General features: G+C 39.2%; 1 protein-coding gene across 3 annotated transcripts in view; it reads right to left on the bottom strand.

Moving 5' to 3' along the window:
- Window positions 1-16487, bottom strand: part of LOC134815899 (cilia- and flagella-associated protein 53-like) — an 889273-nt gene that overhangs the window by 14257 nt on the left and 858529 nt on the right. For all 3 annotated transcript variants that reach the window (XM_063824503.1, XM_063824501.1, XM_063824502.1), the window contains exons 3-8: window positions 14661-14780; window positions 13330-13439; window positions 13018-13191; window positions 9958-10073; window positions 9634-9740; window positions 5783-5911 (exon numbers count right to left, since the gene is read on the bottom strand). In XM_063824503.1, the coding sequence (XP_063680573.1) occupies window positions 5783-5911; window positions 9634-9740; window positions 9958-10073; window positions 13018-13191; window positions 13330-13439; window positions 14661-14780 (756 nt within the window). The remainder of the gene's footprint in view (window positions 1-5782; window positions 5912-9633; window positions 9741-9957; window positions 10074-13017; window positions 13192-13329; window positions 13440-14660; window positions 14781-16487) is intronic.

Raw genomic sequence — 16487 nt, forward strand, 5'->3', positions numbered from 1 at the left:
CTCGGAAGCGGGAGCTCCGCCTTCAGAGGTACGTATCGAGAATGACTCGGACCGAAAATTTTCTAAGTCAAAATTTTTCAAAGTTTTTCTGGAAACTACTTTTGTTCATGTTTCATGCTACCCTGATCATTATGAGCCGAAAATATTTTTTTCGGTTTTCAAAGTTCACCATACCCTTCGATACACGATTTTGGACTCGAGGGCTCCCCTCGTAATGCGATCCCGGAAGGCAGGCCTCCCCTTAGCAATACGAGCTTGGAAGCGGGAGCTCCGCCTTCAAAGGTACGTATCGAGAATGACTCGGACCGAAAATTTTCTAAGTCAAAATTTTTCAAAGTTTTTCTGGAAACTACTTTTGTTCATGTTTCAGGCTACCCTGATCATTATGAGCCGAAAATATTTTTTTTCGGTTTTCAAAGGTCACACACGCTTCGATACACGATTTTGGACTCGAGGGCTCCCCTTGTAATGCGATCTCGGAAGGCAGGCCTTCCTTCGCAATACGAGCTCGGAAGCTTGGTCCTCAGATTTAAATGAAAATGCGCAAATTTGGTCTTCAGATTTAAAGGAAAATGCGCGGTTTTTCGCGGAGGACTGAAAAAATCGCGATTTGTCGCGGAGAATGGGAAATTTCGCGATCTTTCGCGGAAAACGTAAAAAATCGCGATTTGTCGCGGAGAATGGGAAATTTCGCGGTTTCGTACATGCCGCGAAATCCTTTTGTCCCTGTTCCCGTCTATGCTGTTTTTGTGGACTTCCGGAAGGCCTTCGACTCTGTTTGCCGTGAAGCTCTTTTCTTAAAATTAGCTAAACTAGGTATCACTGGCAAAACATTTAATGTTCTTAAACATATGTATAAAAATTCCACTGGCCAGATAAAACTATCTGGATTTGTCAGCGAAAAATTTGATATCAATAAAGGAACTGAACAGGGTCATCCACTTTCCCCTGATCTATTTAAGATATACATCAGAGATCTTTCCCCTCGACTAGAATATGATAACTGTCCGAAACTAATGAACCAACTTATCAGTCACTTACTATGGGCAGATGATCTGATACTCTTGGCACTGGACCCCAAAACCCTCCAAAAGCAACTCGATGCTTTGAACAATTTCTGCTTGGAATGGGGCGTCGAAATTAATGCAGATAAAACTAAACTCATGAAATTTAATGCCCGTTTTGATACTTATCAGCCGGTTCCCCTCAAAATTGGTGATCACTTGTTAGAAGAAGTCGAGTCATACTGCTATCTAGGAATCGAAATACACAAATCCGGCACATTCACAAATGCCCGAACTGAGCTCAAAAAGAAAGCCATGCGTGCACTTTATGCCATGAAAAGCTCAGTAAACAAATCCAAATTATCATTCCGCTCTCTAACAACACTCTTTGATGGTCTTATTAAACCTATCGTTCTTTACGGAGCGCCTATTTACACACCTAACATGGCTATCATAAAACACATAACAAAACAAGTCGATCTCAATATGGATGCCGACACAAAAACAAAATTTCAAACTAGTATCCTCAAGAAAATTAGCCTTCTGAACAGCGAAAAAGTTCACCTTCACTTTCTTAAATGGTCACTGGGGGTAAATCGTAAAGCCAGCAACGCAGGCGTCTGGGGTGAGTCAGGCCGCTACCCATTAATCTATGAATGTATTAACCTCACTCTCAAATATAGCCAACGTTTGAAAAATCTCAAAGATAACTCCCTTGTCTCCTTAGCTTTCAAAGAACAGATGAACATGAAATTGGACTGGTACAGGGGTTTGGAGCCTGTCCTCGCGCTAGACCCATGTTTCTCTACCGATCATGTCACAGCCTACCGCACACTCAAAAACAATCACTCCAAGTTACTTTTCGAAAGAAACCCGAGTATCGCAAAACCACCAAAAGAGGACTTTCTTATTCACAACGGTTTCAAGAAACGAATTCCTCCTCAATCAACACAACCCATCGGGAGTAAAATATTCACACCACACGTCATTACTAAAACTTTGAAATGTAACTTTAGAGAATATTGGGGGTCCTGTATCAACACTTCTCGGAAATTAGAATTCTATCGTGACCTAAAATCCAAATTTAACAAAGAGTATTACCTAGATAGTGTCATTAAATATGCAGACCGTGCTAATATCACAAGACTGCGGATCAGTGCACATCGACTCGAAATTGAACTTGGCCGATATAATCAAACTCCTCGTGACGAGCGAATATGCTCCTGGTGCAATATAGTCTTAGGTTCTGGTATTATTGAGAATGAAGATCACTTCCTTAACCATTGTGATCTTAACGCTGCATCGAGGCGAAAAGTCCTAGACAAGATCCAGTCACTCATATCAAATCCAATCAAACCGTCTGCGACATCTTATTCTGTTCACAATGTCATCCCTGGAGCAAACGTCCTCAAATTCATCAGCAACAACAGTGAAATCATTGAACTTATCACGAACGAAAGTCAAGTCCACCTCACGAGAGTCGTTGCTAGGTTTGCCACTACGTGTTTTAACAACCGCAAGAAATTTGTTGACTCTCTGGCCAGTACATGAACAGTGAACACTGAAAATCACTGTACCCGCTTTTGTTTCTTTTCGCGCAACGACGAGTGCAAACTGCAAAGTGACCTGGCTCAAGCATTACAGCATTACCAAGGCGACTGAAAACAAAATATTTTATGTCAAATCTTTATTTTTCACTTTAGTTAAGTTATATTAATATAATAAATTCAAATCTTATGATATTGTTATTATCTTAACAGTTACTATTGTAGCTCAAGATTTTAAATTTGTATTCCTTGTATTCCTTGTATTCCTAGGGGGGGGGGGGGGGGGGGGACTACACATAGGGGTGGAGACTACACATAGGGGGGGGGGGGACTACACATGGGGGGGACTACACATAGGGGGGGGACTACACATAGGGGGGGGGGACTACACATAGGGGGGGGGGACTACACATAGGGGGGGGGACTACACATAGGGGGAGACTACACATAGGGGGGCCGGGGGGGGGGGGGGACTACATATGGGGGGGGGGGGGGACTACACATAGGGGGGACTACACATAGGGGGGGACTACACATAGGGGGGAGACTACACATAGGGGGGCCGGGGGGACTACACATAGGGGGGCCGGGGGGACTACATATGGGGGGACTACACATAGAAGGGGACTACACATAGGGGGGCCGGGGGACTACACATAGGGGGGGGACTACACATAGGGGGGCCGGGGGACTACACATAGGGGGGGGGACTACACATAGGGGGGCCGGGGGACTACACATTGCATAGGGGGGGGGGGGGACTACACATGGGGGGGGACTACACATAGGGGGGGGGGGGGACTACACATGGGGGGGGGGGGGACTACACATAGACAGACACTCGTGCTCACTGCGCAGGGCACTCAGTACTGTCTATCAGATAGATCCCGCTAACGCGGGTCTATCTGTAATAGAACCGTTTGCCTGCCGTGTCTATATACTGATACATATGTATATCCACCAGCGTGCGCTTTTTCGCATAGCGGGCTCTCACCAGCCCGCTGTCAAAGGGCCCGATATCTCTACAGCCCGCTCATGATATAGCCCGCTAACAAGTGACATTTAATTTGACCAGTAGCAATATAGCCCGGAGTTCTCTAAAATATTTTCAGTTTCTGTATCGTCTCCATGTGAAATTCCATAAGACAACAACTTACAAGTTACTTAGAACTATAGTTGAAACCGGTTTAATTCATTAACGATGAATTCAATTGCAATAATCGTACAGTGAGCTAATTGGTGTAGTTTCTGTTTCTAAATTCCCACGGCAATATGCAGTGGATGTAAAGAATGTATCAACTGTACACTCTGAGCTCACCCTATCGGACGCTATATCAGTTGTCACGCAGTTTGCCATGATTGGCTCATAATTAACACGTGACACTGACACACTGTTACTATGGTTACCAAATTCGTGGAGACGTCCAGACTAAATTCTAAGCCGGTGATCTCTATTATAGTATCGATAATTGTTTTGTGTTTACCATTTCAGTTGTGTTTACCATTTTCATTTCACTAGTTCAGTCGATAAATCTTGAAATGTAGGCCGAAATTTTACGTGTTATTCTATTGTGTTCCCGAAAGATATTTTGCCCTGTTTTTGTTTTGAAACTGCCATTTAAATTGATGTTATGAATTTGATCTTTAACTTTCATATTAAATGTCCATGATCAGACTGTGATCTCGAGCTCTCTGGGTTACTACTTTTAAGTGTCCAGCCACTCAGTAGCTGCTACAGAAACTGTAGTAACTGGTTACCCGGGTAACCCTGGTTACCCAGGTAACTGACATGATAATGACAACTAACTTGGTAGTAGAGGGCTCTGTGGCGACTGGTGGTGCTTGTTCTGGTTCCAGGCAGGGAGAGAGGTAGAGAAGTAGAGAGGGAGAGAAAGAGAGGGAGAGGAGGAGAGAGGGAGAGGAGGAGATAGGGAGAGAGTGAGAGAGGGATAGAGGGATAGAGGGAGAGAGGGAGAGAGGGAGAGAAGGAGAGAGGGAGAGAGGCCTATATTTTGATCGTTTACATTAAAATATGTACCTGAAACAATGAGCTGAAACATTGTTTGATAGCAGCCGGTTTTTCGTTCTATAGTCAGTCATTTTGGCCTGTTTTACATCTTAAACCAAAAGCAACATGATTTTTTCGTAACTTTTCTGAAATCTTGTACATTAATTTGCTGTGATTGTTGCAAACTGAAGCTTCGTGATAAACGCCCGCTGATGGATATACACGATATCATTCCTCGCCTCGAGGGCGGAACTATAGTCTTAGAAACATGTTGAAAGTAAAAGTGAAACTAAATTAAAAACGGATCTCTTGAAGAAACTAAAGTAAAAACTAATATCTGTAAGAAAAAGCTCACGCTGGTGGATATAATCCACATCACCTCGACCCGCGGGCGGAAAAATCGTATAGCACTCGGGCCCGATGGGCCCTCCGTGCTATACGAAAATATGTCCTCCTCGGGCTAGCGCCCTCGGGGACATATGAAATATTGCACGCGCGTGCGCGTGCAATATTTTGTTCCGCCCGCGAGTCTCCGGTGATATGTATATATATATTATACATTGATCCTGAAAATTTCGAGTGAAAGTATTGAAAAATGCAAAAGCTTTTTGGTGAAGTCACTTTCGCGAAAATCCTGAACTGAGATATATGGGCAATTTTATTCATTGTTGGTGGTCATATGGACTCAGTTTCCACATTTATGAGATCATATTATTATCTCAGAGAGTGTTTAGCAGCAAATGACCGAGATAAGAATTTTGAAATGGCCGGGACCGAGAATTTTTATCCAATTTGAAATTGGCCGGGATCAGTCAAATTTGACCGGGACCGGGATTTTAGCTCTATTCGGACACAAAATTTAGCGGAATAATCAACTATTAGTGCGGAAGTGATCCATGTTTAAGATGGCAATTTGCTTAAGATTACAAATTTTTTGAGTTTCATTTTATAAATGATATGATTTCTATTTTCTACTAGAAATTTTTTCCCGTCACGCTGCAAATTTTTTCCAATCGTACGCGTTGTGTGATGTCGTAATGATTATTTATTCGAAATTTCTGACTATCATTTGTATGTTAAAAGTTTCACTTACCTTCCTGAATTTGAAAAATCTTTGACATCAACAGATTATGATAAGGAATTTCGAAGAAACGTCATTAATCGCAATATTGCTCGGTTACAAATATGAGTTTATATAGATACGAAAAGCTCGCTGTAGCTACCTGTAGAAGATGCCTATTCTCCGCCTCTCTCTGTTTCTTTTCCTCCTCCATTAACCTTGCCTCCTCTGCTTTGAGGGTGTTAGCGTTCTCCTGTTGTAGTCTGATAGCGGCCAGCTGCTTCTCTAACACCTGCCCAATAATAGTCATTAATAATATATATAATAAGGAATCACAAACAGGTTACCTGAAATACATTTTTTGCTCAATTTTGTGACAGACATGATACCAACTTTGCAGATATTTTTCAGGAAAAGTAGTTGAGCAACAGTTTTGAAACTTTGCAGAGGTCTTATTCTTGTACATATGCTTCAGTGTATGAAATGAAATGAAATGAAATAAAGCATTTTTATCCCGCTTATATCAACAATCCAAATAAAAATAAAGATTGCCGACGTCAAAGCGGCTGGCCTATGAATATACCCCAAACTAAGATATTCAGTTAATGAGTATGATATAAATTCTTAAAAATCCAAAACCAAATTACTTATTGACATTAAAAGTTAGTATAGCAACGGTATAAAAAACAACTTAAGGATGTATATCATTAAACATTATTATAAATCGTTCACTCCAATACCTTGTCCTTACAACCAATTTTACCACTTCTGATATAATAATGTTTATCTGTGTCTTCTTTGGCAATCTGTTTCATCTCTAAGACCAACTGTTGATGGATAGTTCGTTCTTCAGGTGATCGGTCCGGAGAAATGAAAACAGTTTTATGACGTGGAATCAGTCTCAAGCTCAGTTCTTTAGCTTTCGCTAATATCTGATGGACTGTACTTGAATTTCCAAACTGGTTTAATATTTTCAGCTGACTTCTTCCCAACCCGGACAGCTTCGAAGTGTGGCTTATCTTCAATCTGCTGAAACATCTCGCCAACTTCATGACTCAGATTCTCTTCACTAGTCTCCACCAAATATTAACACATTCTTAGTTCGATCCTCTTCTGATATAACATTCTGTACTTGAACGGGGGGTATGCAACGACCATTAATGACCATTAATGACCATTAATGACCATTAATGACCATTAATGACCATTAATGACAATGTCAGTTTTGTCAAAATTTCATCTACTGACATTAATGGTCATGTTTTTTCCGGCACTTCTTAGAGCGAAAAGGACGGACGCCTGCATCACTTAGACCCTACCTTAAGTTAACTGACTACAAGTATATGTTATTATTTTACATTTACAATTAGAGATTCGAAAGAGAAAACTTAGAATAGAATCTTCCGTGGTTAGGCAGACCTTCCAGAATATCACTTGAGTGGATTCCAGAGTGAGTTAGGGATTACATTTATTAAGTTCGAATGTAATGAAGAACAAATTTTGCGGCCACGGGATTTAAACCAGATAACAGTTGGTGACTTATAGTTATCAATAATAATAATTCAAAGGGCAATTTAGGAGTATCAGATCGTATCAATAGTAAAATAACAATCAATAATAAAATAATAATAACACGGGTATTAAAATTAAATACTTCGTTCCCGTTCCGGGGGGGATCAGGTACCAAGTGCCGGACATCACGTCGACTAAGTGTAGTTTTGGATATTTTTCACTAGACCCACCCACCCCCTTTGCGGTACTAACTGTTTTTTTTGATAATACGTAAGACACCCACCCCTTTTGCCGCCTTTTGCGGTACTAACTGTCGAAAAATCGTGGTACTAACTGTTTTTTGGTATATAGAATAAGATACCCACCCATAAATTGCTTTTAACAGCTCATTAAACATTGGAAATGGGAAAATTATACCCACTATTTAGTAGGGGGTTTGTTTTCAATGTAGTCGAATTAGATAAAAAGTTACACAAAAAATTTTAAAATTACAAAAAACCCAAAAAAAACTCAAAACCCATTCCCAAAATTGAAATTTGAGGTAAAATGGTTTTTTTTGGGGTTGGACACCCAATGAACCCCTTAGTACCATGTACTTACTGTTTTTCTGGAAAATGGGCAGTAGACCCACCAGTAAGTACCATGTACTAACTGTTTTTCTGGAAAATGGGCAGTAGACCCACCAGTTAGTACCACTAGCAGGAACCCGTATAACCCTAAAATGGTGTCAAGACTCGAGAGACTCAAATAATTATTGCCTATTTAATTCGCGTTTTTGACACCACTTGGGAGTCCAAATTTTGGGCACTAAAATTCTTATTCCTTGGCCAATTTTTTATGTTTTCATGTTGATTTGAAGGCCATTAAAGCATTTGACCCAGTCAAAAAAGTTTCAATTGTATATCTTTTACGGTTTTTGCGGAACATCGCGTTAAAGTTTATGCCGTGGTGTCAGTAAAATGGCACGGATATATACACATATATATATATATCGTCTCGCTTTATATATAGTAAGATGTACTAACTGTGTTTTTGGGAGAAAAATGACCCACCCACCAACGTCATGTCCGGTACTAAGTGTATGATCCCCCCGCCCGTTCTTATATCAACGTATAACAGAATGGTGCTTGGCACTCATTCCGAAACCGAGGTCCGAGCCTCTATTAGGCGAATATTAATTCGTTTTCTCAAACAATCGAATTAACAATCGGCAATCGATGTAGGGGGCTGTGAGAAACTTTATAGAAGTGATACAAAGTGATCATAATTGTAAATTTCTTGGACATGTTGCTTCCAAGATAGTTCAGAATTTCAATTATTTAATGACCATTAATGACCATTAATGACCATTAATGACCAATGTCAGTTTTGACAAAATTCGATCTACTGACATTAATGGTCACCACTATCATAACGAACAGTGTTTTGTACCGATCAAGAGATCGCTTTGCTCATAATATGCTGAAGACCTCAGTGGACTCAAGTTAGCGAGGTGTAAAAAAACAGAGAGAATTGCACCAAGGAAGTGACAGATAGGGAAAGAGATCTGTACTTCCAAGAGCTACTAATCAATAAACTGACAGCTCCTTTTTTTAGAGACATCATTGTAATATAACTAAATATATACTAAAACTAAACCTAAACAAATTTACTGCAGAGCGTCATGTAATGCCGACTTAATTAACAGAATGAACATACTATACATACTTGAATTACCAAATTCTCTACGACTGTCTAGTTTGTTTCTGTCTTTCCTCATTTTACAAATCTGTTACTTGTCTTGGTCAGTCATTTTATATTCCCTATATAATATTACAGAACACCTAAACAATATTAGATATTATACTCTTATGACACCCCATTCAATAGAATAATACAACTCGTGCTACTAGAAGTGATTCTAATCAATAAACAATGAAACATAGATGCAACAATATTATTTTCTCCTTACACTCGCAAAATTTAAATATCCCTGTCGCTTACTAACAATACAGTCTATTAAACATTCTATTTATATCCTAGCATAATTCAGCATGTGTGTGTATTGTGAATGGCAGCAAAGCCCCATGTTTAATGTTTGTGGTGTAGTTACACTTATCAGGAGCATCCAACCCCGCACCTCCATCTAAAGTATAATGCCCCAATTATTCCACTTTAGCATGAGCGGATCCTCATTTCAAATCCGTGAGATACTCTGATAGTATATACCTTTATCTACACAACACACAAGCTCTTAGCTCACTATAAATGGGATATGTAGTAATCTCAGTCCATGGTACTTAATTTAGTGGCATGAAACCATTATAGTATAATATGCACATAAAAGTGTGTGTGTGTGTGTGTGTGTGTGTGTGTGTGTGTGTGTGTGTGTGTGTGTGTGTGTGTGTGTGTGTGTGTGTGTGTGTGTGTGTGTGTGTGTGTGTGTGTGTGTGTGTGTGTGTCTGTGTGTGTGTCTGTGTATGTGTCTGTGTCTGTGTCTGTGTCCGTGTCTATTTAGCATACCGAGAGACAGTCCTTGTTGCGTTGTATGGCGGCAGCACACTCCCTCTCCTCCCGCTCGATTTTCATTATTCTGTCACTCTCCCACAGCGCGGCGTACATGCCTTCCTCTGCGAGGATGGACAGCGTGAGGAAATCTCATATATCATATCGCATACAATGCGGCTAGCAATATGCTAGTCGGGTTAATCAAACATTTCATTTGAACTCGATTGACAGGCGCCATGCGGTAATGTATTATATATATATTGGTTGGACGTTAATAAAAGAATAAATCACGATGTCAAGCTCAATAGTGCAGAAATGTGCTGGAAAGAGATTTCGTACCATCTTTCTCGCGCTCCTTTATAATTCCAGATATCTCGATCTGTTTAGCACGTTCTGCGAACACTTCGTTTTGGTGCTGCCGTGCAAGGATCGGTCTCAGTTCATCACACTCTTCTCTGGAAGATAGTGTCGTTAATCATCATAATCACACACGCTGGAGGTGACGTGTAGGTAATGTAGGTAATGTGGGTAATTATATAACGTGTGGGAGAAGTTCAGGTTAATTTCAGTAGTCGTCTAGCTCAGTTTTGTACTATATTCATCAGTGGTATTGATCAGTGGTGCTCTATACTACATCGGATAGTATGTTTACGAATTACGTAACAACACATATAATGCGGTTAATAACATAATGATCGTGCTCCCCGGGCCGGGGGTCATCAAGTTAACAGTTATTTAATTTCAATGCAATTTTGTATGCAATTTTGTAGGTATGCAATTTTGTATGCAATTTTATCATAATATTCGTTTGATAAAGTGTGGTAGTCTCGATAAAATTGATCAGAATTCAGATTAACATTTAGGTCACATTCTCCCCATTCTCCCCATAGAAATCGATACCCAGAATCCAGTCGTTCATAAACCACTACTCCTGGCACTCAACTTCTCTCCTTCCAACACTCTTGTAAATACAAAGGCATTCCATGAGACTTACAATCGAGCCCCACTTCGTTACAAAATCACACCTGTTAGCCTTAACATCTTACGAGATACAAGGACGGACCCACTCGTGGAAGAATGTTCCAAAACCCTCTTAGAAACTGATTATCCCGAAGATCACCTAGGTACATACAAATTGAACGTAGATATCACAGTACACTTGAATAAAATAGCAGACAAATGTCTCCAAAAGACAAAATATCCCAAAATAAAAAAAAGGGTCCATAAACAAACAACCCTGGTTCACACCAGCCACTAGAGAAGCTAAAATATCTTGTACTCGTGCAGCTCAAATTGATTCTGATTTCCCCAATAAAAAATATCTACAAAAGTTTGATTGCTCGTACCAAAAATTAATTTCTCGACAAACTGAATAGAGATCGAATCTGGTAAAATTCTAAACTGGAAACAATTCAAAAAACTGAACAAATTTAAGGGAAGAGTCGATAAATTTGAGTGTCATGACATGGATAACTTTCAAAAATTCTTTGGTAAACTCTATGCCAATGCCCATTATAATAGCACCATAATCGAAGAGAATAAGAAAGAAATATTTCAAAATGCAGAGGATATTAACAATAACTGCCAACCATCCCCTGCACAATCAATTCTCAATGCCAGATCTCTGTGGATGAAATATCCACTACGCTCTCATCACTCAAAAACGGCAAAAGTTCCTCGGAGTATGTGATATGCATTGAAATACTGAAGACCTTGTCCACAACAAATATACAGCTCCTTTGCAAAATGCAAAATCTTTAACCGCTGCTTAGACACTGGAACTGACCCCGTGGAATAATAGCATTATTGGGGGGGGGGGGGGGGGGGGGGGGGGGTGGCTGACCATATTAAAGTAATATATTAAAATGTAGGTTTTTCCCGATTTAGGGGCGGGGATATATACTTTAATATATACTTTAATATACCTATTATATCCCTATCTTTTTGGATAGGAGGCCTAAATCAAAATCGCTGCCCACAATAAGCTTGAAATGCAATTCTTAATCAATTCCGAAAATTTCCTGCAAAAGTATTGAAAACTGATAGAGTTATTTCAATTTTAATTAAGTCATTTCGGCTAGTATCCCGAACCGAGATATTATGTGCAATTTTGTTCATGAAGGTGTTTTTACTTAGTATCCACTATTCAACAGCTATATCTTTCACATAAAGTTAGTCTCATTCAAAAATATTGAAATTTGATCGAATTTTGGGCAAAAGCTTTCTAATTTGGTGCATTATATGCCCAAATATGGGCATATGGTTTTAAGCTCATAACTCAGCCATTTTTTCACCAAACTGGATATAAATTCATGTACTACTCCAAAAACAGGCTTATCTTGCAAAATGTAGGTTTTTTCCTGATTTGAGGGCGGGGTATATTTCAATATGGTCAGCCCCCCCCCCCCCTCCCCATTGTTACACCCAGGCTACACAAAAAAGGCGACAAAGAAAATCCCGATAATTACAGAGCAATCGCTGTGAGTAGTACAATCGGGAAACTATTTTCGACATCATGTTAAACAGTGCGAATATCACAAGACTACGGATCAGTACACATCGACTAGAAATTGAACTTGGCCGATATAATCAAACTCCTCGTGAGGAGCGAATATGCTCCTGGTGCAATATAGTCTTAGGTTCTGGTATCATTGAAAATGAAGATCACTTCCTTAACCATTGTGATCTTAACGCTGCATCGAGGCGAAAAGTCCTAGACAAGATCCAGTCAATCATATCAAATCCAATCAAACCGTCTGCGACATCGTATTCTGTTCACACTGTCATCCCTGGAGCAAACGTCCTCAAACTCATCAGCAACAACAGTGAATTCATTGAACTAATCACAAACGAAAGTCCAACTCATGAGAGTCGTTACTAGAATTGCTACTACGTGTATTAACAACCACAAGGGTCAGCAACCCATGTACCAATTTATTGTCGTATCAATTTATTTTCTATTTGCTTTCAGCCTTTTACTAACATATTAGTTTTTATCACATCTTCTGGCGCAACAACGATCGCAAAGTGGCCTGTTGTTACTGTTGTAACTTAAGTTACTGTAGTAACTTAAGATTTTAAATTTGTATTCCTTGTATTCCTTGTATTCCTTGTATTCCTTGTATTCCTTGTATTCCTTGTATTCCTTGTATACCCCTAGTATTAGATTAACAGTTAGGTCACATTCTCCCCATTAGCGAGGACCACTCGAAACATTTCGACTCACTGCAAGCCCGTATGAGACCCCCATGAGAGGAGATTTATAATATACCTATATCTTTTCGTATGTTAATCAAATTTAAAATGCTTATAGTACAAAGCTTAATGCAATGGTGAAGTGTAGGATACAGTAGAAAGTGTTGAAACTATAGAAGAAAGAAAAATCCAATAAGTAATTACCTCCATCGGATATCCAGTTTCTCCTCTACTAGGGCAAGTCTCTCCTGCTCCCGTTTCTCTCTCAAGGCTTTAGCTCTAGCTCTCATCTTGGCTTGTCTTTCAAGTGTTGTCTCTTGCTGCGCGTCGATCTCCGTCAAGTGCTGTTCTTCTTCTGCTTCCAGCAATGCACGCAATCTTGGGAATGTGTTAATTAATACGAAGGTTGCTCAAAATGGTGAAAAATATTGATGAAGAATATCATAGTGTTTAGTTAATGGTTGGTTCGTCGAATAGATAAAATTAAAAGATCATGTTATTAAACCAAATCCATACTTTTCACGACGCTGCTCGAGATCGAAGCTCTCTTTCTTAAGAATTGTCTCAACTCGTCTCTTTACAGTGTTCTTCTGAATTCTTACATCCGTCTCTTTCTCCCACTGGGTCTGACCAAAAAGCGTTTAATATAATAAGAAACTAATGTACCTGTTTTTATCAATATAAACATTGACCAGAGGTAAATGAACAATCGGCTTGATAAATGAGCTATTCTTTTCAATTATTAAAGTATTAAGCTTTAGTAAGACTGATTAAAGGAGTTACACGGGTCCGTACCTATATAGCCGATTTCGCTGATTTAAGTTACGCAAAAACTAGCGGACCTAGCTGCAATATCGGATAGCTAGACTAGCGGATGTTTTACGGAAGCTAGTACTATTCTCGCTAGTTTGCGCGCGGCGTCCACTATACTCCGCTAGCCATACGCTAGGTATAAATGCTGCATTTTAGCGCATCTCCGTTAGGCGCCCGCTAGCTTCCGCTAGCCATCCGCTGGCTTTTGTGTAACTTAAATCCGGCAATACGGACCTGTGGTAAAGCTAATGTATTTTTCTTTTCGAGGTAAACAATTATAATAGCATATAAAATGCTATTATTCCGGATTCATGGTAGTTCAATTCATTTATTATTTAATAACATCAGTTCAGCAATCGGCATGTTTTCTTAAAGGTTTTACGGCGCATACATGATAAGAATAAGGTTACTGAGTAATTGTTAGGACGAAACAAGTCCTAAAGCATGACGCAGGAGAGCGCTCAAATGCAATTCTATCATGTAGATCTGGATACTGGTGGGGAGGTGAACTGCATTTTTTCTAATGTAACAAAAACAAACCAACTAGCCTCCAGAATTGACCAATCAAACCAAAAATCGCTGTCAGTTGCAGTTGTTGCAACATCCATTTGAGGAACCTTCAAGTTATAGACTCAAAGCTTAACTATGACCTAAAAAGACAGCTCATCCACAGTTTGATCTTCGCAAAACCAGACTATTGCAATGGACTTCTATATGGTTAACCTGATTTTCTCATAAAGAAACTCTAGAAGGTACAAAACTCCTGTATTCGATTCTTGTTTGGTGGAAAAGCTATTCAAAAGTGGGACAGTGTTGTGTCACTCCATTCTTTAAAAAGGCCCATTTTCTACCAATAAGACAACGAATAGAGTATAAGATTGCTCTAACCGAGTTCAAATGCACCAATAACATAGCTCCAGGCTAGGCTATATATCACGAAATGCATTGACATCTAGACTGGTACATCTTAGTTATCGTGTAGTTACCTAAACACTACTATATAGTGAGACAAATAGAGACGACTCATGTTTTACCTTGAGATCGTAATGCTTCTGCTGCATAACTTCCTCCTGGACTTTCAGTCTTTGTTCATCTTTCTTCCTTCTCTCCAAGATCAGACTGTCTGGGGGTTTCTTGTGTGGTGGTCTGGCAATCTGAAATCAAATTGTATTTTATCACATCTTCTCTAATATTGATCATCTAATATTCAAGCATTACCAAAGAAAGTTATTTGCCGTGTGAGTGAGGTCAGTCTGCCGTTTGGCTTAATAACTTGATAAAATATGAACATTAGCTACTTTCAACTCATCAACTTAAAATGCAATTAGCAGCGCCCCAACGATTTAATATAAACATTTGTCGGCACTCTTAATGAAATTAAGATGACAGGTGGTATTTTTGGTCATTGAGTCATTGCTATTCTATAAACGCTCATTAAAAATATAACCAAATTGCACATTTCTACAAAATAACTAATTGGATTTATCTTTATACTTTTTTAAGTCGGAGTGACAATGTTAGCTTAATCATAAGAGCCTGAGTATGTGTAAGAAAGGTATTTTGCATGTCTTATCACTCTCCTTAATACTGAACAAGTGCATAATTAATCAAGGCCTTGTTGGGAAAATATATATTTTGGAAAAGTTCTAGTGTTGAATTAAGAGAAAACGAGAGCCGCATGTGAAGGTACAGAAGAGACATGGTTCATGTTACTTCGTGACGGTGCTATAGAAATTACATGCACATTGTACAGTCGGATACCGGCGTCGAATTAACGAAAATTTGGAATTTTCATTCCTAAATCAAGTGGTTAGCAATCATCTTACTTATAATTCAGAGAATTATGTAGAAAAATAATATACGACTGCCCACGTGCAAATTAGGTAAAAAGCAAAAGGTTGCAAAGTAACCATGGTAACGAGGGTTGTTACACACACGTGCACGTGCAAAGATTGTTAAAACGGCATTTTTATCGGTTTTGTTGATATTACGTTGTGTTTAGTGCAAGCAACATTTTAATCGGCTGTATCTTCGGTTGTGTAGGATATTTTTTGACGCGATTAAAACTGACTGTCAAAGAATACTATTAGGTTCCTCCCTGTGACCATGGGTTTTCTAGTCATAATTATAATTCAAAGAATTATTCTGTATGTATGTATTGGCTGGGTGGCCTAGTGGTTAGAGCTTCCACCTTCTGTAAAGAAGGTTCAGGGTTCTAATCCCAGTGTCACTCAGTCTAGGGAGTAGCTAAGGATTCATTGGATCTATGCGATCTCCTCGGTCGACTCAGCCGAATGATAGGAAACTTGATTGAGGGTTAAATGAGGAGGGGTGCCTGTGCCAAAAAATCAAGAATCTTAGGATACTTCTTCAGAACATCTACAATGTAGTGTACTGTAAAACAAGGGCGGTCGAACTATTCGATGACCCTGTAGAGGAATCTACGAACTTTACAAATTATACAAATTATTATTATGTAGAATGTATGTACTACCGCCCACGTGCAAATTAGGGAAACAAATAAAAGTTGCATAGTGACCATAGTACTAGAACGGTCGGTATTCAAAAGCAAACGTGCAATGTGCATGTGCAAAGATTTACAAGCGACATTTTGATCGGTTTTGTGGTAATTACGTTGTATTCAGTGCGAGCTACATTTTCAAAATCAAACTAACAGTCAAGGACAAAAAGTCATACACCAAATGAGCATTATATTTTTATAAATTGTTTTACATCTCTTTATTCTGTAAAATGTGCTAAAAATTAAATTTCTTGTTTCATTGAAATTTCTTGTTTCATTGATTTTAATCGGTTGTATCTTCGGTGGGGATGAATACTTTTTGATGCGATTAAAACTGACT

This window comes from Bolinopsis microptera, chromosome 5, assembly GCF_026151205.1.
Source record: "Bolinopsis microptera isolate Bmic1 chromosome 5, MBARI_Bmic_1.0, whole genome shotgun sequence".
In the NCBI taxonomy this organism is placed as follows: domain Eukaryota; kingdom Metazoa; phylum Ctenophora; class Tentaculata; order Lobata; family Bolinopsidae; genus Bolinopsis; species Bolinopsis microptera.